Source organism: Centroberyx affinis, unplaced genomic scaffold (genome assembly GCF_046629955.1).
Source record: "Centroberyx affinis isolate AG114_WGS23_722 - 3 ecotype Tasmania unplaced genomic scaffold, CSIRO-AGI_Caff_v1 ptg001667l_1, whole genome shotgun sequence".
NCBI classification, from domain to species: domain Eukaryota; kingdom Metazoa; phylum Chordata; class Actinopteri; order Beryciformes; family Berycidae; genus Centroberyx; species Centroberyx affinis.
In genome coordinates this window covers 434417-460692 of record NW_027280092.1, presented here as the reverse complement: position 1 = coordinate 460692, position 26276 = coordinate 434417, and the positions used below count along the sequence as shown (strand labels likewise).

The 26276-nt window shown below is 44.6% G+C and overlaps 1 protein-coding gene across 2 annotated transcripts in view; it reads left to right on the top strand.

Moving 5' to 3' along the window:
* LOC139651440 (microtubule-associated protein 4) overlaps nucleotides 1–26276 on the top strand; it is a 113587-nt gene that overhangs the window by 41431 nt on the left and 45880 nt on the right. For both annotated transcript variants that reach the window (XM_071528352.1, XM_071528351.1), the window contains exons 4-7: nucleotides 8406–8516; nucleotides 9400–9486; nucleotides 13111–13305; nucleotides 17977–19452. In XM_071528352.1, coding sequence (XP_071384453.1) covers nucleotides 8406–8516; nucleotides 9400–9486; nucleotides 13111–13305; nucleotides 17977–19452 — 1869 coding nt within the window. The remainder of the gene's footprint in view (nucleotides 1–8405; nucleotides 8517–9399; nucleotides 9487–13110; nucleotides 13306–17976; nucleotides 19453–26276) is intronic.

Sequence of the window (26276 nt, the reverse complement as noted above, 5' to 3'; positions counted from 1 at the left end):
CAAAAGCTAATAAACACTGACGTGAAGGAGGTCAAGAGAAAGTTAGAGGAGGATTAACATAGCCACGGAGGGTTTGCCTCAATCTTTTTTTTTTTTTTCTTCTCTCCAGACAGACCGACAGAGGGTTGTTTTCAGGCTAGAAAAAGGAGGTGTGGAGGATACAATGACATGATAGCCTTGGATACAAAGGAAGGGAAGGAGGATGGAGGGAGAAGAGAGTGTGTGTGTGAGATGTAAGGACACCTGCAGGACCTATCAGCCACCCGCTTCACACATAAACACACACACACGCGCGCCACAGCGGTGTTGTCACATCCCATGCACCTTGCTTCTCCACCGCCTGTCAATGCACGTAACCGTCTCACACACCGCGTTAGTCCCTCACTGCTTTAGCTTCTTGACTTCACGCCCTCCGGCAGCCTCGTCTCCTTCTCTGTCCGACATGGTCCAACCTTCACCGCTTCAGTTAGAGCACGGATCTGTAATCCAGGTGTAAACGCAAAAAGAAAACTCTGAAAACTCATTGGCTTAAAATTACAGTTCATTTATGTTTGTTAGTTGCAATGAATCATGAGGAATTTGTCATGGTAAATCAACAGTGAGGTTTGTTACTCACATTGACACATGATGGTACAGTACCTCACCTATAGTGCAAGAGAGAGTGCTCAACATGCATGTAAGTAAGATAAACAAAGGCCTTTTTACATTTAAAATGTAGCACCATATGATCTTCACTGTTCTATATTTAGTGTGCCTTGTTTTGTTGGTCGACTTGTTAACCTGGCAGATGCTGTTGGAGTCCTTTGACTCTTTGTTGTGTTATGTTTTAATTACAGTACCTCTCTTATCTTCTATTCTCTTCTCTTCAAATCCCTTCATCAATTCTCTCCTCTTTTCTCCTCTACTCTCCTCCGCTCTCATTTTCTGTCTCGTGTTGCAATGCGTTTCATATTCTATTTTCGCATATCTTATATATAGAGACTGAGATATTCTGGGGGGGATATTAAACAAGACTGCGGAATACCATAGGAAGACTGACTCAAGTTTCCTCCTCATTAAAAACCTTTAATAACATAATTTTTTAGGACGTTTTCTCTGTATTAGATAGTGTCCAGTGGACAATGGCAGGTAAGAGAGGAGAGAGCGGGAAATACTGGCTGATTCAAACTGATTTAAAGTACATGATTTCTGCCTTGGCCCCGGCTGAATGAACAGGACACTCCGTGGACATCTGTCCTCACAAGTGAATAGGCATTGTGTCTTCTCGGTGAACCGTCGTTGCATGCCTGTGTGCCGGTGGTCCTGCGGCGGCCCTGACTCGGCCAGCGTCTGCCCCGGCTGGAGGAGCTGAGTCTGAGGCAGAGGAGCAGGAGATGCTGGGGTCAGATGGAGGACAGCTGGAGGAGTTCGTTCAGCCTATCCTGCCAGCTCATCCCAGATTACACTGTTTTGGTAAACCAAACCATAGGGAGCCATGCTGAATCTGGGATAGGAATAGATTGAAAAGCAGCCAGTTTTGGTATTAAGCTTACATGACGATAAGCTGTTATTGTAATGAATTGACAGCCTAGGGTCGATAATCTTCCTCTGGTAATTTTATATCAAAGAGAAAGAAGCTCTTTTTATTTGTTAAAAAAGCTGTGGTCACTTAGGGCAGAATTTGAAATGGGGGCAAATTAATAAAGATGGTTGTTGATGGGTTATTGCTCTGAATCTTTGAGTTTGCTGTACAGTATCTTCATGTTTAGTACTAATGAAGAACCTCCTCTATATACTTTCTGTATACATGATATAAATTATGACCTGGCTTCTTATGGATCCAAACTAGGACATGGCCTCATCTCCAGAGGGCCCCTGCTTGACAGAAGATGTAATATATATTTTCACTAGCCGAGAAGGTTCAAGGAGGAGTCCAAGCATTTGTCATTAGGCTCCCAGGCTGAGAAAGTACAAGGTTAGAGCAGCGATGTTTAATGAGCTTTTTCATCACACCAGAGCTTACCCTAACACATTCAGGGATCTCCTGCCGGTGAAGGTCTATTTTTGCCAATGAGCTACTAATGTGTCCCTTTGGTGAACCTTGTTTTTTCTTTTTTTTGCCTCTGGTCCTGTGGTGGCCCTGACCCAGCCAATGTGGATCGTCTATCCCAGCTAGTGGAGCTGAGACTGGGGCAGGGGAACAGGGAGAGGGTGGGGTCAGCTGGAGGACAGGGGGTTGACCCAACCCAGCCTAGCCTAATCCAGCACAGCCTAGCTTTGAGGAGCAACCGAGTTACAGTGTAGCTCATGATGTACAAATTTGGGGCCCTCAAAGTCCAGTTTGGGCCAAAAGATTGTGCAGTTCGGTTTAGTTCAACATGCCAAGTTAGCTGTGTTGCATGTCATAATATTTCACTGTATTCCCTGTCTCCCATAGTTACCCTTTCACTACATATTCCAATGCATGTTCAGTGTAATTCACACACTGACTGTTTTGTCATGAAGATATGGATGCTTAGAGCCTCTTCTGTACGTGACATATGATTCTATTACCTCTAATATGCTGGAAGACAGTTTTTAATTCAATTATAATAGGGTGGGAGGTGAACGTTGCAATGGGGGCCTCTTTCCCTCCCTCTCTCTCTCTCTCTCTCTCTCTCTCTCTCTCTCTCTCTCTCTCTCTCTCTCTCGTGCGTGCGCGCTTGTGAGTGTGTGTGTGTGTGTGTGTGTGTGTGTGCATGCACACACACACACACACACACACACACTCAGACAGAATCAGTCACTCGGACCAGAGACAGGCTTCCAGCTGGACTAGCCTGAAGATAGGAGGACTTCTGCTGAACCATGACGAGATAAATATAGTACGCAGTCGCACACACACACACACACACACACACACACACACACACACACACACACACACACAGTGGATGTCCAAAACCACAGCAGCAGCAATAATAATCTGGGTCAGACAGTGCCGTACAGTGTACTAAAAGAGAGAGAGAGATGGAGAAAGTGATTGAGAGAGAGAGAAAAGGGAAAGATTGACAAAAAGATGGAGTGAGGGAGTGATGAAACTACAGGCAATGGCATTTGATCCCAAGTTGAGATCCATATGCTTCTTCTTTTCCTCCACTTCTTCATCTTCTTTGTCTTCGTCTTATTGCTCTTCTTCTTTGTTTATCTCTCCCCTCTTCCCCTTTCTGTGATGATTTACCGTACTGGATTAGACTGCCTAGTCATGTGTCCCTGACAAGCCCATTGTCTTGGCCTAGGCCTGGCACAGGGTCCCTCTAGCTGGTAGCCAACTGACTGAACAGTGGAAGATCACAGCAGCTCCTTCAACACTGTGTCAGTGTTTATCCTTTCATTTTGTTTTCATTTTGTACTAGTGCTGTTAAGGGGCTGAACTTGGTTTGGCTCAACATCTGTCCCTATTTTGGCTGCAGATTATCAGGCTGCATTGCTACACTAAAGCTTTCATTGTAATTTTAACACTTCGCTATGTGAAAAAGTGTCTAATCTATATGTTAAGTGTATTAATATTTTTAGTTGACATTTTATATAAAATAGGGGAAAACATTTTCTATAGCAGCTACAGAAGCAGGAGACAGACAAGACTACATGACTTAGTTTGGATACATACTGTTGCAGATATGTACAGAGCATTTTCCACAAACTGTCCAAGTTACACACACAGACACACACACACACACACACTACCTGCCTGCATCTCTCTGAGGTATATTTAGTGAACTAAGGTCAGTTAGCAAAGCTAGATTCAGTGTAATCAGCACATATGCACAGGCTTCCTGTTTCTCCAGTCTATTTGTAGATCAGCAGCTCTCACATCTACATCTGCAGACTCAGGTGTTTCACATTTGTTTAACAGTCAACAGTATTAGCAGGGCTAAGGCCAGAATACATTTACTTTAAACAACACAAAAAGCAAATTCAGGCTGCCTGTGATGGAGTATTCATTCTCAAATATTTCTTAACAAGATGGATATTGCTACCCTCTCGTGCTAAAAGTAAGATGAATTTAAATGATTAAGTCAAGAGAAGTAGGGTCATCAGTGTAAAATGTAAAAATGGACCTTCCTTGTGCATTTAAAAGCTAAGTCATCGCGCCTAGAAAATCCGATAGCAAGGTGACCCAGATCCAACTTTTGTGCTCATAGACTTGTCATTTATTGCATCCTGGTGCAATCAGATGGTAAAAGTCTCATTGAAACAAGTGTAACCGTAGCTTGAGTTGTACTTCAGATGGCGGGGAGGTTGGAAGCTGTTATGATAATTTCAGTTTGATTGGCAGCGCTCCTCCACTGACCCCTGCACCTCCTCCTCAGCTGATCCTCATTCTGCTGCTTGTCCTCAATACTCCTCCAACCCAGGCAAACCCTCACAGGGCTCCAGTGCCACTTCCACAACTTGTCGTTGCATGAGTAGGATTAGGAGAGACTGTGTGTATGTGTATGTGTGTGTGTGTATGTGTGTGTGTGTGTGTGTGTGTGTGTGTGTGTGTGTGTGTGTGTACGTTCAGTCCAAGCTATATTTATCCATTTATCCTGTCAGGTCAGCCAAGTATTCACCAACTGTGGGGTCTGCCTGTCTGTCTGTCTGCCATCTTTCTGTCACTGGTCTGTATGTGTGTGTGTGTGTGTGTGTGTATGCTCCTCTGTCTGGACATGAGTGAGCACTCTTCAGTGTGTTGTTGGGTGTGCATCAGTATGAGTGTGTGTCTATGTGTGTGCATGCTTCTGCACTGCATGCTGGCTTATGTGGGTGCATGTGCATATGTGTGTGTCCACATTAGTGCATCTATGCCCGAGTAGCTCTGTCTGTCTGTGTGTGTGTGTGTGTGTGTGTGTGTGTGTGTGTGTGTGACCTCAGATGCCTCTGAGACAGTACAGTTCATCTGTGGATAGCTGCTCCAGTCTGTGTCTCTCCATACTTTGTCCTCACACTGAGTTCAACGTCCCTCCAGCGGCTGCTCTTACATAATTTGGCCAAATTCACACAGAGAAACACAAGATCAGATTGTTTTTCACAATAACAGTTGTTATTGTGAAAGTGAGTTGAGTTCCCTCTTAATATAAAACATAGCTGTACTTTTTAGGTTAATCTTTCTGTTTACCTGCTTTCTACCTCACTCTTACTTTTAGGGATAGACATATTCTAGTGGAGTTATTTAAGTTGTTTAAGGTGAGAGCCTACATGATGCTGGATCTGGATTTCTTAGACAGTTGTTTTTCATACCTTGGTCTGTATTAAATACAGTAACTTATATTAAAGTGGATTATTCTATATATTTTGAAGAGATTTAGCTGCAGTTGGGAAGTCCCTCAACCAATTGCAGAACACTTTTTCTACTGCAAATCTCTCTTGGAACCTGGCAACAGATGGACAGCAGAAAGTTAACAACAAGCAAAACAGCCTTGAAATTAATATTACTATAGGGTTATAATAATCAGTGAATGGAAGACACATCAAGTTAAGTGATATTTCTCTTCGGTAGAACGCAACATAACATGCACACCTTCATACAAGTTCAGGAGCAGCCGACCACTAACATTAGTTCCCCCAGGGGAAGTAAGAGCCAAACTGAAATAATATTGCCTGGTTCTTCAGCCTTCTTCATATATACATCAGAGTTCTAACTTAGACTAAGGAGTGAGTAGTGCTGAATATAGTTCCCCAGTATGGTGGTTGACCATTCAAGAACTCCTATAGAGATATGTGCGCTAAAGTGAAAATGTTCTACCAAAGTTACATTGTAGTAAAAGCCTATGAGTGTTTGCTTATTGGCTGGTCTGTATGGAGACAAGTGTCAAAGGTCACGTAGTCATGATGACTGATGACACTGTAATCAGGCGCCTGCTGGGCACTGAGTCACCTACTAGGAACAATTCATGTTCCAGAAAAATACACACACACACACACACACACTGGGTGTGCCTCAGTTATTCTTACTCCCTCTTCTAGTTCAAACTGAACAGTTAACCACAGGCTACATTAAACACAGTATAGTGTGTAGATTTGACCTGAACCTCCAGTATGAAAACAACCTGCTTGGACCGAACTAAAGCCCCAAATTCACAAGTACCCAATCACAAATAAGAGTACAGCAACCCAACCTAAAATTCAACCTGTTGGGTCCATTCAAGTCCGGTCTGGTCTGATTTGATTCAGGTATAAATGTCAAGCTCCAGTATAAATGAGGCAAAGAAACTACTGATGGCATGGTTCATAGTTTCACTAAAATACTTCTAAAATAGTCGTCTTTCTACACCAATTGTCTCGACTTGGTGTGCTAATTTGGCTTCTAATTTTGCCCAAGAGATCTTTTCTTGGAGTGATGATTGCCTAGTCGACATCTCCCAGCTTTGAGGTTGTGTATACTGTATGTGTAACCCTCCCTCCCCCCTCTGCGAATACTCCCTCGGGCCATTGCTTTAAATAAGAATGTGCTCCCTGTCAACTTGCCTGGTTCAATAAGGACAGAAATATAGACAGAGAGAGATATTAGAGTGTTTTCATACCAGTGCCCCTGACTGCCCTTTTTTAAAGCTGCTTAGTCTGATTTCAGCACCTTGGACAGCAGCACAGCACAGCAGGGGAAGCGGCCGCCTGTTTTGGAGCAACTTGGGTTTTTTTTGGGGTTTTTTTTTTTTGCTTCACTGCTTTAGCCGACAAAGAGGAACAGCACGAAACGCGTAGGTGCACTCGGCTTTTTTTGGCCACCTTAGCCGTGTGGAAAGTCTATCTGTTGTGACCTTCTGTGTCTCCTCGTGTTTTGGCGAATTTGCGTCGAGTGTTAACAAGTGCCGAGACACACACACACACACACACACAAATAAAGGGACATGTGAGGACAAGCGTTGCTGCACCACTGTTTTTGAATCAATTGTTGACCCTGCCGACGGAAAGTTTTCTGCGTCCTGTCGAGAGGGAGAGGGAGGGAGAGAGAGAGAGAGAGAGAGAGAGAGAGAGAGAGAGAGGCAGACAATGCACACTCTACCGTGGCCCCTGTGTGTGTCTGATATGTGGAAGCGTTTGTGACTTTGGGTGGCGTCCTGTCTGTTCGCCTCACTGTCACCCTCTGTGGATGCTGCTGGGACATTTGGAAGCAGAGGGGTGGGCTGATTTTTTGAGAAGGATGCCATGGGTGCCTCCCTCCCTCTCTCCCTCTCCCTCTCTCCCTCCCTCCTCTGCTTCTCTCCCTCCATTACTCACCCGTCTCGCTTCCTTCGTGTTTATCCCTTCCCCTTTGTTTCCTCCGTTCCTTCCTCTCTCCCATCTCCCCGTCTCTCGCTCCCTCCCTCTTTCTCCGTTTCTCTCTCCCCTTCCTTTTCGCCGTTCCTCCCGCCCGTCTCCTCTCCCTCCTTCCCGTCCTCTTGCCCTCTCTCCCTCTTTCCCTCGCTGTCGTTTTCCTCCGTTTTTGTCTAATTCCTCTCCTTCTTTTCCTCCTTTCCTCTCACTCCTGTCCGCCTTCTTACCCTCCCTCCATGACTCCCCATCTCGCGTCCGTCCTCTTTAACCATTTCTCTCTCTCCTTTGCCTCCATCCCTCCCTCCCTCCTTCCCCTTCTTTCGCCCCCCCCTTTCCTTCCTGTCTTGCTTCCTCCCCATTTCTCCTTCTTTCCCTCCCTCCCTCCGTCACAAGCAAACCCAAACAGCCACATTAAATCAGGCAGTCGGGGAGGGGGGGGGGCGGCCTGTGCGCCCCAGTCAGGACCTCTGGTTGGTGAGTGGGACGAGAGTTGAAGGGTGACTACAGGAGTAGCGAGGGAGGGAGCAGCAGGAGCAGGAGGAGGAGGAGGAGGAGGAGGAGGAGGAGGAGGAGGTGGTCAGACTGTGGGAAGTGGGGGAGGCGAGGGGAGGCGCTAGCCGGCGGGGCCCGGGACCTGAACCAGACAGACAGTGAAACGTCACACCAACCCAGACTCCCCGACTGTGATCGCATACTTGTGTGCGTGTGTGTCTGTGTGTGTGTGTGTTTTTGTGTGTCTTTGTGTGTGCGTGTGTGTGTGTGTGTGTGTGTGTGACTGAGGGTTCACAGTGTTAGTAGCTCAGAGCCAGCTGAGGCTGCAGTGGAGACAGACAGAGACAGAGGCACAGAGCAGCACATAGCAAACAGCACTGAATGTTGTGTTGTATGGGACTGGGATATCTGCTTTTAGGAGGAAATTCGACAGGTGAGCGTGTGTGCGCGAGGGTGTGATTCCACTCAAGTATATTTGAGTGTGTTTTGTAAGTGCGTATGTGTGAGTAATTAGTGCGTGTGTGTGTGTGTGTGTCTGGATTTGTGTGTATGTGTGATTTCCAAAAGCCTTGTGTCATTAAATTCTGGGTGTACAGTAACGCGTCATCAGCGAGGAGGGGGGAACTGATGTTCGATGATCCATGTTGCCACCACTGCAGGTTGCAAGCTGACAGCGGGGGGACAGACTTCAGCGTCGCGCCCAGAGCCACAGGGAGAGGTGCGGCCACGCTCGCTCGACCAGCAGGCCTTGGCTACAGATTTGCTAGCAGGTACGGAGGTGAAGAGTCTCAGCCCAAAATGACACATCCACCGTTTGTAAACAACTGCCACCGACTGACAAAATCTTAAGACAAAATTACTGCTTTGCCTCCTCAATGGTAACATTTTTGAGGACGGAAATGTATAATATCTATATGCGGAAAAACTGATTACGTGAATGTATTTATCTGCTCCATTTCATCCAGTACTGTCGACTCATGTATTGAAATTTTTGCAATGTTTCTGAATGGTTGGTTTTTTAACAGGAGTAGCAAAACTATGATTATAGCTGAAATGATAATATCAATGGCTAGATATTGTGATCACAATTATTAATCACGATTATTAGTCGTTACAATTTGGAGACCAAAACAATTTTATTATACTTTTTGTATCTTCTACAATCTTGACTGTACCACAGGAGGTATTGTAAATGAATTATTATTATTTTTTTTTTTATGATTATCAATTTTCAGTGCTAAAACCATGATATGCAACTATACATAACTTATATATTTTTAAGTAGGTGAAATGCAGAGAAGTGTAATTCATGTGTATAACTAGATTATTACACCTTCCCTCTCTCTTTACCTCCTCCTTGTCTGATTTTCCACTTTGCGCATTCTGAATTGTTAATGCCCTCTTGTCCTACCCTCACCTCCTACCCCATCCTCCCTTCCCTCCTTCATCCCTCCCTTTCCCCTTCCATCCTTCTTCCCCCGTCACTCATTCATCTATCCCTCCCCCTTTTCTTCTCTCCTTCTTTTTCCCCCTTACTTTTCTCTCTCTTCCCCTCCTGTTCTCCCTCCCCCATACTCTCCCTCCTTCTTACTCCCTTCCCCTCCTTCCCTCTCCTCTCCTCTACCCTGTGACTCCCTCCCTCCCTCCTTGCAGCCCCCATGGCAGGATATTCAGACCCTTTGGGATCCCAGACCAGCCCAGCCCAAGTGATGGACTCTGGCCTGATGGGAGCTTTCTCAGGTACAGTTCACATGGATTTCCTCAAACTGGCGCTGAACAACAACAACAATTAGTACTACTGCTACAGCCACTACTATTACTACTACTACTAATAATAATGATAATACATTCATATAGGACTTTTCTAACACAAAGTTTATAAGTGCTTCACAAACACAAACCTGAGCTTAAAAAGATTTTACCTTGACATTTTTAACTTAGTAAAAATTAGTATTTTCTTTTCCAGCCACTTGTCACTTAATGGGAGAAAATCTTCCAACATTTGTCCCCTTCGACTTTGAAAACATCTTGCTAGCATTGTTAGCGTTCATCAGTGAAACCAAGGGACAGCGCTAGCCTCATGCAGAAGAGTTAGCTTGAAGTTAGCGACACCTATTACTTTGAATGACAAAGCTAACCATGCTAACAAGTTTTCTTTTTTTTTTTAATGAGATGACATTGCAGAAGGTTTTTTCACCATAATGCAACAAGTGCCTGATAGAAACAAATTGAAAGGCCAGCTTACAGTATGGTGCTCCCTTTTGAAAGACCTGTTGCCCAACTGCCTGTTGCCTTTGTTTACATGCTAATTGATTGGATTGAAGGTATTTTTCTTTCAGAGCTTTTGAATTGATGAAGGACAGTAAACATGCGTTTTTTATGCATTGTAATAGTTGTTAAAGGTTGGATTACATTTCTGTTGTTTGTAAACTGATGTATGTGTTGAGTTGCCCTGGGATAAGGAAGTTCCATAAAAGATTTTTGAGGAACATATGTGAGTATACCTGAAATTTGGATAGTCAGATTAATTGCAGAATGTAGGGCAGGGCAGTATTCCACATTTTGTGACTAATATATGCTGGATAGATACAGTAGCTGCTGGCACAGCTTCATTTAAGCCAGCAGGCTCTCATGAAAAGGGCATTAATTTGAATTAGGTTCTTATGGACCTTGATGTCCTTGACAATGATAATGGAGGCTATTTGGCTAAAATGCAATTTACCAGTGGAATTAATTCCTTGCTGGAGGTTTAAGGCCTAATTTAGCTCTGGAGTAGCATCAATATTTATGGAACTGGATTGGTTAAATGCTGATTATGAGACTAGGAGAATTTCAAATCATGTTTGTGCAATCCAATTTGACTTTCCCAACATCAACCCAAATTCAATTTTAGACATATTTTATTGTGGTATCACTGTCAAGTCACAATAAAATGGCATTTTAGATCTTCTTGCCATCTTGCCTCCACAAATGGATAATTGTCTGGTTGAAACAGGATGATGGGCCGGGACAAAACAATGGGATATGATCCATTAGTGAGAGAAAGGCAGTTTTATTGGTTTATTGATTTTTTTGGTGTTTAATGTTAAGTAGATGTATATTATGGCATGGAAATGTAGCAAGTCATTTTTCATTACATTGTGACTTTCATTATTTAGCACACACTCATCTATAGGAGATCAGGGCAGTCAACCATCAGTATCAACCTGCAAGTAGACCCAAGTGCGATTTCATGAACAGTCAACCACAAGTATTGACCGCTTTGAAGAACTGTAATCAGCTTGGCAAAACAAACCCAGGAAATGGTATTTAATTCTGTCTCAACTATAGATAAACTATATATATACATATATATATATATGTATATGTATATATATATATATATATATATATATATAAACAATTCTAAAGAATTCTACAGACAGACAAGGAGGTCATTACCACAAACATTTCCTAAGACTACATTTCCTAAGCAGAATGTCTGTGCTCATTAGGTTTGGTTTCATTTCACACGCCACTTCAGTCTAAGAACTTGGCTGGAATCTGTGTTTGTAAAACCCATCCTGAGATGAATGGCTTGTGTTGAGGCAAAGCTTGTTATTTGCATGCAGAGCTGTAGCTGTCACTGGCTTGGTATCTGCTGGTACTGCACAGTTTGACACGCACACACACACACACACACACACACACACAGAAACACACATAGTATGAGTTATGCGGCTGAGTTATGCCTTTCACCATGCCAACCTCTGCATACCCAGCTCTCACTGTAGCCTTAATGAGACCTGTCGTCTCTGGGCCACCAAATTACTGCTCCAGGCCTAAACACACACACACACACACACACAGTTGACACATGCACGCACACAATCTTACTCTCACCCAATCTCTACCAATTTAGCTCACACACTCATTCATACGACACATTTTCCATTGCACAGACACACATAATCCCACCCATTCTCGATGGGTTTCTCTCACACACACATATTCAGACCATACACACCTACACACACACACACACACACACACACAGTAGTTGTGAATCCCCAGGAGCTGTGTAATGGACGCGAGTGTTCAGATTTGATGTGGTGTTTGGTCTGAGTCATTGATCCTGCTGCGCGCGATCAATATAAACTAGACGTATTATTCCTCCCTCTCTCTATCTCTCCATCTCACTTTCCCTCACTCGTTTCTTATCTCTCTTTTGCTTTCTCCTGTCTCTTTTTATTTTTCTTCCTGTTGTCATTTTGTTTTGTTTTTCCCTCTTTCTCTCTAGCTCTTCACGTGGTCAACTTGCCTGTTACGTGATGAGAACATAGACCCAAAATGATCCAAGTGTGATTCATTATCCCTATTGCAATAAATACACCAATAAACAAAATATACCTGTCCACCTGCCTTCTACCTCCCCCCCCTTTGACTGAGCAATAGTGGGTTACTTCTAAAACAGTGCAATGTTTTTTGTTGACATCAAAATGTACCCATAATGCTGTGCGAGTCAGAGCTTGCACAGACAGCAAAAACCAAATGCGAAAGGAGTGATATGTTTAAATACCTCAGTAAGCCTGTTTAATATTAGAGTACCAAACAGGTTAACTGCTTTTCAAATAATCATACTTACTATAACCAAGTTCTGACTTTTACATACTGTATATCAAACCAAAACCATTTGAGCAACTGGGTTAAGAAACTAATTCTCTGTGACGTAGCCAGTGTAGCTATTCTGTCTTCCTATTTTTTCCTATTTCTTTTGACTTTCTACCTCTGTCATCTCTGTTCTATCCTTCCTCTGTAAAATTTCCTCTTGTGGTTTTCTCTCAATGTTGCCAGTCATTCCAATGAATGAGCAACCACTAACGAATACCAAGATACTGACTGTCCAATCTCAGATGTCTCCGTTTCTCATTACTGCCCATGAAAGGCATCAATCTTCTATTTAAACCTTGTGTGGTTCAACTGATTGGAGGACGGGTCATTGTGTTTAAGCCATTGTGTTTAGGATGAATAACATTCATCCTCATTCACCTGCTTATCTACTTTTTGGTTTTGTCCAGTTCAATAGCGGCCCTCACCCAAGAGTCTGGTGATTGCTGACAATAGGGTTTGATATTCTATAATAATAAATGGCAGCCTTGTGGAGCGTGATTACTTGTCAGTAATCAGCCAATGTATAGTTTTAATGATTTGAAATGTCTACAGGTATCTGTTGAAGGAGCATCTCTGATTACAATGTAAAATCAATGGATATGAGTTGTATGGCTTTTATCCAAAGTGCCTCACAGTGCCACGAGTTCTTACAGTTTCAACAAGAGTGGTATCAGTGGGGACATGGACCCTAACCTGTTAGTCTTTGTTTTTCAGGTTTCTCCCAGCCTGCTCTGGGAGGGATGGGGGTGAACATAGAGGTAGGCGCCGCGCCCCTCTCAGCGGACAGACCTCCGAGTATAGCCGAGCCCCAGCAGCCCTCGGTCCTGCTGGGCTCCGACGCCCCCAAACAGCAGAGCCCCATGCTGCCTGAGCCCCAGACCCCTCGCAGCCCCCTGGACCTGTCTGCAGGTGAGCAGCATCCAGATGAAATATCAGTCACACGCTCCAGAAACTTACATCTAGTTAAGTTGTTGAGAAAAGGTTGACTTGGAACACTTCAGCAACCACAGTTTTCTACTTCTGAACACTGTGTCTTGCTCAATGGCACCTTGACGGTAGTTGTGAGGAGAGACTACTTTTTCACTTTCCCCAGCTGGTCCGCTCCATACTGAAATACTAAGGTTGTATCGGTAGTAAATGGTAACCATCATTTCCACCATACTCAAGTCTTTAATCTATAACTTGTGTACCAAATTATTTTCCCCCTGGAATAACTCAAAAATGTCTCCTGTATACTGAATCATACACATGACTCTGCCCTCTGCTGCATTGACTGATTTGCTCCACAAAGGGGTGCCATACACAGATTAGCTCTCTTTCATTGCTTTTGTATAGCTTCCTCCTCTCCCACACCACCATCACCCCCAGCGCCAGAGATATAGTCATCCAATCCAGTTCAGTGCACAGCTGATGCTTATATGTATAGGGTGTGCCATCATGCCATGGCTATAGTATGTGCACATGCATGTGTGTGTGTGCATCTGTGTGTGTGTGCCCGCCACAGAGTAGCTGTCTCTGGCTCTCACTGTCCACTCTGACTTGACCACCCCTCCCCCAGCAGCACCAGCCCTGCCCCCAGAGGCTTCCTATCCAGTTCAGTGCACATCAGATCCTAGAGAGCATGGAGTTGTAGCTTCTATCACCATGCTGCGGCTTGTGTCAGCTAGTAGAGCCGTGCTAATATCCCATGTGGCCGGTGAGTGGAGTGGTGCACAGAGCATCGCAGCAGCTGAGCCCCAGTGGTACACTGCTACACAGCAGGTGGCAGGAACCATGTCCCACTATACTGAATGAGAGCAAGGAGGATAAATTGTATATTTGTTGTGTGTGTGTGTGTGTGTGTGTGTGTGTGTTCCTTTAGTTTGGTTTGTTTGGACAGGTGAGAACAATGTCATTCCAACTCTGGTGGCACCAGACACCTGAAAACACGCGTCTCAATCCTCTTCCAAGTGAACTGTGGTGCGGATTGTTAGGAGCGGGAACGTTATCCAACCAACTACAGGAAACAACCTCAAAATGCAAGGGTTTATGGGTAGAAGGAGATAGGTGTTGACATCTGATAGCCAGCAGTTCCTCATGCCTGGAAAACCGAGGGTAACAAAATGAACTGAGGATAAACCGCTGTCTGGACTGATGTTCATGTTCAGTTATTTCTTAATGTGTTCTTGATTGATATGAACAGCAGAGAAAGTAACTTATGACTTATAACTTTGACTTCCCCCTCTGACCTCGAGGGATGACAGGTTGCAAAACTTTGTCCAATAAACAAGCTACTTGTGAGTCCTCTGACTGTTTACAAGCCCTGGTTCGCTTGTAATTGGGCAGTGTGAACCTAAATGATACAAATGCAAAAATGCAAAAAAGAAAAAAACTCTACTACTGCTCAGACCAAAGAATATGAACTGTAGGTGTGATCGCACCCTTAGTGAATGCAGCCCAGTCTGATTTCCAGTGGTGGTGGGAAGCCAGCAGACAATCTGAGGAGCCTGAGGGTGGACGATAGAATTTACAGGCATCTGTTCATAACAAGCCTTTACTAAGCACTGCCAAAGCCATCTATCCATCTAGACATAGGTATGACTTTAAAGTGGAATTAAGTGGAGAATGTTTGTCCTACAGTGTAGTTTAGAATATTCAGAAATTACTCAGAACTGAACAGGTTTAGACCATAGGAACAGCATAAAGGAATTCTTGAACTAAGCAGTGTTCCCTTTAACTATAGCTTCTGATGGCACAGCTTGACTCTGTGCAGTAGACAGGGATGATTCAGTCACAAATTGCTAAATCAATTCTCGACAGGCGATGAAGGCATAGAACTTGGCCTACTGTTGCTCGTTTACCCCTCACTACCAGCATGAAATCGTTTGTGAGTCTGTGTGTGTGTGTGCTGGCTCTGTAGTGGTGTGTGTGTGTGTAAACTAGGTATCAGATGGTGACTCAACAATGCGGCAACCACCCCCCTCAGCCCCCTACAGGTTGCAGAGTGCAGGTCTTTGAAGACCTGGAGGGTGTTATGTGTCTAAATGAGACCCTCAGGCCGCGTTCAGTCACAGATTCAGTCACACAGCAAGATACTGTACCTACAGCCTATGTGCTCTGAGGAAACTGGGGCTCTGTGAATGCAGTGAATGCAACAGTAGGATAAGCTCTAATTCCTAGATCACGAACATTGCAAGCAACCAATACTAGGGAGTGCAAGAGACAGAGCCACAGTGCCCAAACAATATTCCCATGAGAGAAATGCAAGGAAAATAAATAAGAGAAATATGAGCTAAGGAGAGAGGTGCAGGTTTTTTTTTTATTTCAACAGGCGAGCACAGCAGGAAGATGTGGCAGAGGGGGGTGTAATTCAATGGGGAGAGAGTAACGTGAGGTACAGTACTTCTTGAAGAAATAGGTTTTCAGCCTTCGATGGAAGGAGAGGTGTGAATCTGCGCAGTAAGGTCATTCCACCACTGGGGAGCCAGGAGGGAGAAGAGTTGAGAACAGGTGGAGCGATGCAAGGCCAGTGCAGGGAAGGGAAAGCTGAACGACGGGTAGCGACGCCTTGTACACCAGCACCATGGTTTTGATCTTATGTTGTTGTTGCAGGTCAGGGGAATTCTAGTCATTTTACCATGCTAGGGCCATGTACTTACTACTTTCAAGATTCAAAATTACTTTATCAGCCAGTTTACACAAGGCGTTCAGAATTTTCCTCCTAGATACACACAAAAAGCCCACTAGACATACACACTTCAATTCCTGAAATGAATGCACTCGCGATACTGTAAAGCTCTTTGGATAAAAGCCATCGCAAAACAGCATATGTTGCTTGACCTTACGTTATGTTACTTAGTGATATACTAAATAATGCACATATACTAAAACAGCACAAATCTTAGCCATATTCCACTGCACAACAATACTTAATCAAAGCTTATATATATATGAGAACGGAAGCCCTAAGCACTTTGCATGCTGCTTTTCCCATAGTTTCCGATTCTAGCAGGTTTGGAGCTATAGCTATACCCACATACAGTGTGATGGCTGCTCTGTGGTGCCCTCCTGGTCTAGGGAGGTTGTGCGACATGACATTTATGTCATTGTGATCCATTTGGCTGATGTATTTTCTCCATCTCTCCCAATTACCTCATATAGAGAGAGTAGGCTTCTGTCATCGGTTTATTAATATGAAGTATGGCCCTCCAGAGAGCCGCTATACTCTATGGGACCTGACAGATGCTCCACTTTGGCTGTTCTTCTAAGCGTGTGTATGTGTGTGTGTATGTAACTGAAAACTAGAGATAAACTGGGCCAAAGTAGTGGACCAACCCTATCTTAGTGGGTAATTTCTCCTCTCCTCCAATTACTCCTCCTCTTACTCACATCTCCCTCCCTCCCATTCCCCCCCTCCCTTCTTCCTGAGTGAATTCAGCCTGAATACTACAATTCAGCCTAATAGGCCTGCAGAGCGGAGCCTCATTATTTGACATAGCCCTAAGAACGAAGCAGGCCGTTTCAATCATGGCGTGGCTGACTGTGATTGATCTCCACTCTATGGGACCATTATACAACTGATGAAGCATACTTTTCTGTCTTTTGGTTTTATAGTGAGTGTGTGTGGGTGTGGGTTTGTGTACATTTGGGTACATGTGGGTATTTGTGTGTTTTGTTTGCTTGCTGTATATATACTATTTGACCCCATTCTGTGTCTGTACACATACACACACACCCACAAACACTTAATTCCCTTTCCCTGTTTTGATTTCAAACAGATCTCTTTTGCTTCCCAATAGAGCCAGTGTGAGCGTACACTCTGTACTAGACCCTGAGGCTTTTCTGAGTCAGCCACCCCAAAAGTACCACTCCTCTGTATCATTTAATTCAATACTCTCTGGCTTCAGAGTGTGTGTATTCATGTGTGTGTGTTTGTGTGTGCAGATGCACGTATGTTTGACTCTCAGCCCTCCTAGCGTTCATTCACTCAGTCAGCATTGAGGCAGCAGGAATTTAAGAAATTATCACGCCTGGGGGATTATTACTCATGTTATATTTTAGTAGCATCAACAAAACGCACACCTTCACTTGCTTGGCTAAACAGATGAATGAAAGAGAAAAGCCTTCCTACATGTCGAGGGAGGTGCAGTGGCTAAAGCTCTGCTTTCTGGAGCAACATGCTCCCTGTTGGCCTTGGATTGAATCCCTCCAGAAACCACTCTGCTTTAAAAACCCTTCACACTAAACATCTATACTATATTTTTACCAAATGATTTCAGACGAAGAATTTTGGCATCTTTGTACATTTTGTAAGTTTCAGGTCCTACCAATTGGATTGTTGACCTTCTTTAACTTTCACAGCTGATCAGCAACGCATTTTAAACGCTATGTTCATACATTTTCATCAAATGAGTCACATGATGTCATCTCTAATGTGCTTTGGCTATTGTGATTGTAGGTCTGTTTTAATGCAAGTAAGGCTGGTGAAAAATTAAGAGCAAAACAGAAAGAGAGCAAGTGCGGGTGTGTGTGCCTAAATGCTTGATATGTACATACCCATGTCCCCCAACTTTAAACTCTCCCCTCTCCACCCACAACAAGGTGCCTTAGGTGACTGCTGGCCAGACGAGGCTGGCTGCCTACCAACCGACCTCCCTTTCACTCCCAGTGTCTCCACGGTGATCAGTCGCCACGCCAGCCATCTAGCCACCAGCCCTGACGACCCACCTGACAGTTGGCCGAGCCGAGAAAGCTCCGCCTACGCTGGGGGTGATGAGAAGGAGGGAGAAGGATCGGACCGCAAACAGAAGAAGAAGAAGAAAAGGAGACCAAAAGACGAGGGATCTTATGAACAACTGGAGAACAGAGGCCACCTGGAGGCCCAAACCCATGGAGAGAACACCCCCCCAACAGAGGAGCACCATCACAGGGTCGGCCCACGCCGGGATAGAGGAGAGGGAGGTTGGGAAGAGCAGCTGGGGAGGAGCGGAGGCCGGGGGAAGAGGGGGAAGAGCAGGAAGAAGCTGCCGGAGGAGTGGGGAGTGATGACGGAGCCGTTTGTCCCCTCCTCCGCACCGGCCTCTCAAATCCAGGATGAGATTATGATTGATCTGGGGAGTTTATCTCAGCCACACCTGGAGGCCTCCTTCCCCAGCATGGACACCAGCCTGAGCCCCCGGAGCCAGGAGCTGTTCCCAGAAGAAAGCCTGGTCCCTCAGCCCCTCTCCAAAGACCTGTTCTCCCTCACAACCGCCTCCGTCAGCCCATTGGTCCTGAACAGCGAGCTGAAAGCCACCGCGGCTCCGTTCACGATGCCCCCCCCCACCACCGACGCAGCGCTGGGCTCCTTCCCCGCGGCTCCTCGCCCCGCTGATCCATTTACTACCAGTTACCATGACCTCCTGATGGATAGCGAAAATGCCAGCCTGGGCAACACGAAGGAGGCCTTTTCTCCACCTTTCTGTCCAGAGAATGAGGTGGCAGGCGGTGACATGGTTGACAGTGGGATGTTTGACCACTTGGGAGACACCTCGGCTTTCAGCCCCGCCTCCCAGCCGAGCCCCGGCCTGTCCCCGAAAGAGAATCGCGGTGAGGTCGTAGCCTCGGCCCCGCCTCTCTCACCTTCAGAAGCTTCTTGGCTCCTGAACGACTCCCACCTGAGCAGCAACAGCGAGCCGTTTGACTTCAGTGACATCACCGCTCCAGGTCATGCACTGCCTTTAGGCCTGGCCTTCGACACCCCCAGCCCGGCCCCTCTCCGCTCCCCCAAAACCACAGCGCAGGAATCTCATTCTCAACCCAAAGAGCACAAAGATGCCAAATCGGCCCAGAAGCAGTCCAAGAAGTCTCGTTCTTCATCTTCTTCTTCCTCCTCCGCCAAGAGTCCCACCTCCCCAGGAGCTAAGAAGTTCCCTCCGCAGGCGTCCCCGGTCCTCATCCCCTCTTCCCCACCATCGGCCGCCCCCCAGGGAACTCCCGGCTCTGGCCTTAACCCTGCGGCTAAGCCCTTCTTCCCCAGCTTTGCTGATGCCATGGACCCACCAGCTGTGGTCCCTACAGTGGCCCCCGTCAACGAAGGTTGGTTGGTGCAGTCAGCCCTGGACAAAATAGAAGTTGAATATATTTCAAATAATTAAAAAAAAAAAAAAAAAGATTCACGAGCATTGCTCTAGCTTTAATTGTGCATGATCTTTTCACTCAAGTGGAATGAGTAGTCCAGATATTTGAAATATTTGATTATTTTTTGGCCAGGACTGATTGCATGGACGTGTTTTACCCCTTAGGGGTTAGATAGAAGATTAGACCCAATTGTGTCTTGTCTCTTGCATGGACACATTTGTCTAAAGACTTGGCTGGGACTAGTTGGCTTGTCCAATATGGACTGTTTGTGAGTGACTAACACAAGGGCTCAACGAAAAGCCTCGACCAACTGGGGCTTTGGATTGGCTTGGCTTTAATCAGTGAGTATCTTTCTTCCCCAAGATGCACTGCTGGGATGTTCTCATGATTAACAGTGTTGCTGTTGAAGGGTGTGCTACTACTAATCACTCACGGAGTCTTTCCCCTTAGCATCACCATTAGGCTGTGTCAACTTTCACCTTCACCAAACCAAAACCAAACTTCTCTTCCTCTTCTGTCCAGGTGTTTTAACACTCTGTGATCATGTTTCCTTTGGGTCTAGGGGTGAGGTGTTACTGAGACTTTTCTCTTCTGTGTCAAATTAACACTGATTTCCTCAGTAGCTGCCTGTTTCTTGACAATTTCTACCAGAGAAGAAGTGTGGGCATCACTCAAACTCACCACTACCGCCATGCATGAATGACTTTTCATCCAAGTTTGTCTCATGAGTGTATTACTTTCAAAAAAGTCAAACGCTAATGATTGCTTTTGTCTTTTATTCTTTCCATGTTTGTTGATGATCACTGCCTTCTGGCTTCTCCACGATAGGTGAGTCCTGTTTTCATTCCTCTTGCTGTTTCGTTGTGTCTTTCATGTGTCATTATTGAGGCTACTCAATGGGATTTTTACAGTTGTCGGAAAGTGCAAACAATTTTACTGAACATTGGTGGAGTGCTTTGGGGAACAGACGGGACAAAGGCAAAAGCAAAAATTATTAACAGTTGTGTTTTTTTTTTTTCTTTTTTATCTGTTCCTCAAAGAGCTATCGTCAGTACAGTATAGACTTAACCTGTGCTTCTTCATCTACTTCTCATATTGTTATTAGTTCAAAGCCAAATTCCTCAAAAACCCATATGGATATACAGTACTTACAACTTTACCAGCCCTGGATTTGGGACTTAAAGGCTGGAAGAGAAAAGGCTTTGTAAAAGGGGGTCAGTGTTTGAATACGAGGACAAGTCAGTCAGTACAAGGCTGCTTTTGCCCAGAACAGAAACAACGGCACAGGAACGTATTTGATGAGGAGTGGAACTGGGTTGTTTCGGATGAAGGCAGGGAGGAAATGTTCCTAAAGCTCCAGATGTGTCAAACACACACACACACACACACACACACACACACACACACAGTTAAGCTTATATGAGTTCTTAAGCTTGAAGAGCTGAAGACCTCATATACCCCATGTTTCATGCAAATTCTTTACTACATGAATTTCTAGACAATTTCCCCTTGAACTAGGTTTCTTTCCACTCCAGTAGCAGTGTTTCTTTTCTTTCTTTCTTCATTTCTCATGATAAAACGTACACGTTGTAGACCTGTTTGCTGGACTGTTCAGCCACCTCTAGTTCCATAGAGGTCTCTGTCTTTCAAACAGGAGCTGAAATGTCTCAGAAGCAGAACCTCTTGTAAGCTCAGGCGCTACAGAACAATGTCAAATTGCCACAGGAAAGTATTTAATTATTTTTTTTTCACTAAAAGTGTTAATCGATGTAACTCCAACAGAGCTGTCCCCCATCAAGTAAGACCTAAGTGGGAGTCAAGTGAGAGCTGTTGATTGGTTTCCCATTCAGCTCTCGTTCTAATGGAGAATGAATTTGTGGCTGTGTGACTCATTTAGGAGAAGCGTTTTCAGTGGACCGGGGAATAATAATGTTTGTGCCAGCCAGAGCTGGGAGGCTAAAAATAGATCAAGTTTAACTCTTTGTGTTCAAATACAGCTGTGTGTGCGTGCATGTGTATGTGCGCAGATGTCACCTGTATGTATGTATGTGTGTGTGTGTGTGTGCGTATTTGTGTTTGTGTATGTGCATCCATCAATATGCTTGTTCACAGACACACGTGTCTGTGTGTGTTTTTACATGCATGTGTATGTCCTTGCATGCGTGTGTGTGTGTGTGTGTGTGTGTGTGTGTGAACACGTGTGTGTCCTTTCACAGAGGAGCCAGCTCTGCTACTCTGAAGTGTGTGTGTGTGCTGCTGTGATTTATAGAGATGCAGCGTTCCACAGGATTCATTTCCTTGTCCTTCCCTTCACCACTTCCTGTGTCTGCCTCCCATTGGAGGCTGTAATGAGGACTGAGGCAGCTTTCATCTCGCCAGAGCAACAGTGGAGCGTTGAACCTGGCAATTAAGCCGCTTTGATCAATGCCCCCCCTCCTTCCAGAAGAACAGAAGGGCTTGTATTATATTGTCTGCCACCTCGAGTCAAACAGATTTACATACGGCTCTGTGGAAGGAAATTCTGAATAGTGTGCTGCTGAGTGGGATTCTTGCCCTTTTTGATACTCGGTGCAGTTATGTGTGTGTGAATGTGTGCATTTGTTTGCCTGTGTGTGTGTGGGCTGTGTGCTCGATTGTGTGCGTCTTTACATGTTTGTGTTTGCTGTTGGTGCGTGTGTGTGTGTGTGTGTGTGTGTGGCTTTGTTTGTGTGTGTGCCAGTGGGCTTTCTTTTGTCCGCCTTTATGTGTATGTGTGTGTTTGACTGTGTCCCATCACAGCGAGACACCTGACAACAGTTACTATCTTACATCCGATTTGATTCACATGAAGTGCCCTCTGTGTTTGGTGTGTGTGTGTGTGTGTGTGTTAGAGAGAGAGAGAGGGAGAGAAACACAGCTGCCTCTGCCACCCCTCTGTGTAATGAGACCTTTTGTCCATGTCCCAGGGAGGGTCTGTGTCACTGAGAGTGCTATTTAAACCGTGTAGAAAAGACAGGGAGGCATGTACAACACAATGAAGAGGAAGGAGCGATACTGTAGAAGGTTAGAGTCTCTCGGGGAAGTACAGGGGAGATAAAGGGACAGAGAGAGAGAGAGGGGAGAGAGAGGAACAGACTCTAGAAAAAAAAAACAATGTTAAAAACTCACCAATTCCCACACCCAGGACACAAATAAGGAGCTAGAAAGAAAAAGGCATTTGCATAGAGAAATGGAGGGATGTACAAGAGGGATGCAGAGATGCAGGGATAGAAGAATATTGTTTACGTATTACAGGAGAGAGTTGCAGAGGATAAAGGGAAGGGAGAGTGTGCTGTGTAAGCCTTGTAGGATTGATAAAGGGATATGCAGAGGTGAAAAGCAGGCAGAGAGGGGATGGAAAAACATGGATGTTTTATAAGCCCTTTTGGGGAGGAGAGGTAGGGATTTCCAAGGGTGATACAGAGAGGGAGAGACGCAGGGGTCGAGACAGATAAGGATAGAAACCTTGGGAGGCTGAAGAGGGTGCTGAGAGATAAAGAGGTGCAGAGGAGGGTGAAGAGAGTGAGAGAAAGGTTTTGACAGAGGGAGAGAGAGGGAGAGAGAGGTAGAAAGAGAAAATTGGAGTGATGAGGGTGCAATTTAAGCACTGTAGAAGAGAAATAGGGATACAGAGAGGATTAAAGGGGAAGAAAGAGTGCAAGTGATGTGGGCTGAGATTGGAAAAAACAATGCTGGTATTGTAGTGATTTTTGCAAATGAAATCAAAAGGTTAAAAAGCTTCAGTATTGGATTCTAAAATAAGCAACAAGCTTTCATTGGTATGTACACAAAGTGGGTCTAGGAAAAGTCATGGAGGGACATTTTGATAGCTGATATATTTCAATTCCAAAATTCAAAACAGCAGTCAATTGATGGCACTTGGTCTTTCTAGTGTTAAAAACAGCTGTGCTAATCCGTCTAATTAACAACATTCAAAACAGTAGACCTATCCACAACTGTTTTCCTCGAAATAGACTTGATTTTTATCTCGAATCGATAAATTAATCGTGTGTGGTGTGTGCTCTGGAGATGCCTGGTTTTCTGCATACCTTGTTATTTGCCTGCTAGGCTATTAATAGAGGCAGCAGAGTTCAAAGTGCATCTCACTGACTGCACAGGACAACCATCTACAAACCTAAGTATACGGACATACACACACACACAACCTCACAACAAAGTAGTCCTCCTGAGGTCAATGCAATATTGATGTGTGATGTTAAGGTTTTACATAAGCTCAGTACTCTGTTTTAAATATAGATAGAAATATAGATAATGTATGTCCATGTTTAAGTAAACCGTATTTACTGTAGCTACCGGAAGGAGTTTTGGTGGTGGTCTGGTGGTTGAATTGGCTAAGACACATAGGACTGACTGTAAAGGGTAATTGAATCCAGCTTTTGACCTTTTTGGGGTCTTTGGATTGTTTTCTCTCTCGCTCTCTTGCTTCCTCTCTCTCTCTCTCTCTCTCTCTCTCTGTCTTTCACCTGACATTTATCCTGTCACTCTCAGCTGTATAATATAAATATCAAATAAAGCAGAAATGACAAAAAAAAAAACAGGTGGGACATTCAGGCCACATGGCTACAACACCTGTCCTCCTCCACCACTGTCCCCCAGCCTCTCTCTCTCTCTCTCAGACAGCACCCACACACAGGTGCCAGCCGGTATTAAGACCACAAATACACCACCACTGTGTCCCTGTCTTCTTCCACACACACACACACACACACACACACACATACTCGTACAGTACACAACTCTGACTCATCAAGCTATTTTAGGACTAACACAAATCCTCGAAACGCAGGCAGGCGTGAATATTTTGGCGGCCTATTTTTACCCCATAGTGCTTTTCAGTGTTGTTTAAGCGCTGGCTTTCTTCAATGTAGCGCAGGCTGCTAGATGGTGGCCCAGAAGGGACATGTGTACAGTATGACCCCGTCCCTGAACCGGGGTGAGCTGATGCCTTTTGACGGCTTTGGGGGAAGTGGTGGGATTTCACCTCCACTGTAAGAGCCAGCTGTAGGACGAGAGCGTGAGTCACTACTATTTTTAGGGAATTTGTGGCGTGCTTTAGTAACAGATTCCCGGCCCATAGAGAGATGGCCGTAGGCTAATAGTGTGGCCTGTGCTTATGATTTAATAGATTGTATTGACATTTAAAAGGCGCTTGTATCAGCTCAGATAGTGGAGATTAGGGGTTTGTCTCCTCCTTGGTGAGCCAAGCTGCTTTGGACTCCCACCAAAATCTGCTTGCCAGCCGTTTTCTCCTACTGTCTTTTGAGGCTTCCTGGATTCCCTCGTGTTTCGAATTAAGGATCTGTGAGGGGTCAGATACACAGACATTAGCAGTCCATACTCACGTGTGGTGCATGAGCTCCCCTCCTTTCCCAAAGCCCCCTTCATGCCTGACATTAACATGTGACTTGTATCTGGATTCTGTCTAGACATTATTTAGCTGCTGTTAAAATGTGTCTGGTATACACATTGAAAATCTGGATTTAATAAATTTTTGCTCTATCCAAACACAGCATGCATGTTAATGCCAAGTGGAAGCCTCCTTCCTGTTTTAAGGGTTGAGAGGGAATTGCTGGCAGCTCGATACTCCATAGCCTTGCAGGGAGGAGCAGAGTTTTGCTCAGCTCTGCTCAAGTCTAGTTGGCCTCTGTCCATGGTGCTGAACACCACCAAAGCCCTAATCCATGTAGAGGGGCCTACGCCTGTGCACCACAATTATTCATAAACGTCCTTACATATGGTTCCATATAAACTATCAGTTATTCCTCATGATGAAGTTTGTTTAATTACTACAAATTTATTTTCCAAGTAAATTTGTTTTGCCAGGACTAGATAGTATTTTATATTTCTATATGATTATTCCTTTTGTATTCTTTTAAAAATCCATTTACCTCTGCAAAATAAGTTGACCTGATTTCCAACTCTGTAGAACCACTTTGTACTTTATGTTCTGAACTTTGCTTAGACAGCAGAGAAGCAACAGAAGTAGGTCTATACTGTACACCAGGTTTTCAGTGTCCTGCAAAAATAAACCTAAAACTTAATGTCACAATGTCAGCTTTTTTAGGAAAAACTTGTTAATTTTTGCCATTGATACCAATGTATTTTGGATATTTTAGAGTGTATTTTGGCTTTATCAATGGTTTGGCTTGGTTCCAGGGGACGTGGCCTTGCTATCAGGGTCATGATATTTTTTCTACTTGTAGGGAACAAAGTTTGCTTCCATTCACAGTAAGCAACAGCAGATCTGGAGATACAAAACAGTTGGTTCATTCAAACAAATTGGAAGGAAATGTATGAAAACAAGAATATCTGCACACCTATGTATGTAGTTTTCGTTGAGGGTGCAAAGGAAGAAAATAATCTAAACTAAGTGAAAAAATGCCCCCATGCAGAAATTGCTTTGCAATACATTGGGAATATATTGCTCAGCTTTCTCTGCCTCTGCAGAGAAAATGCCTTTTCTGCACTGAGATAACGGTCTAAAGACTGAAAAGGCAAACAGATACGCAGGATGCAATAATGCAGTTGTTGCTGGGAGTTCTTCAGACCTTTGAGAAGGAACAACAGTGGGACTGAATATCTGTAAGGCAAGCTGATGCGTCCAGCCTCTCCTCCTGCGTCATTCATTCAGCACAGCAGCAATCAGATCCTTAAGTGCTTTTAAGCTGCGTCACGACACTGCCAGACACTTGGCCTTGGTTGCAGTCTTACAGCCGATTACATTCAACTGAAGCGTACACTGG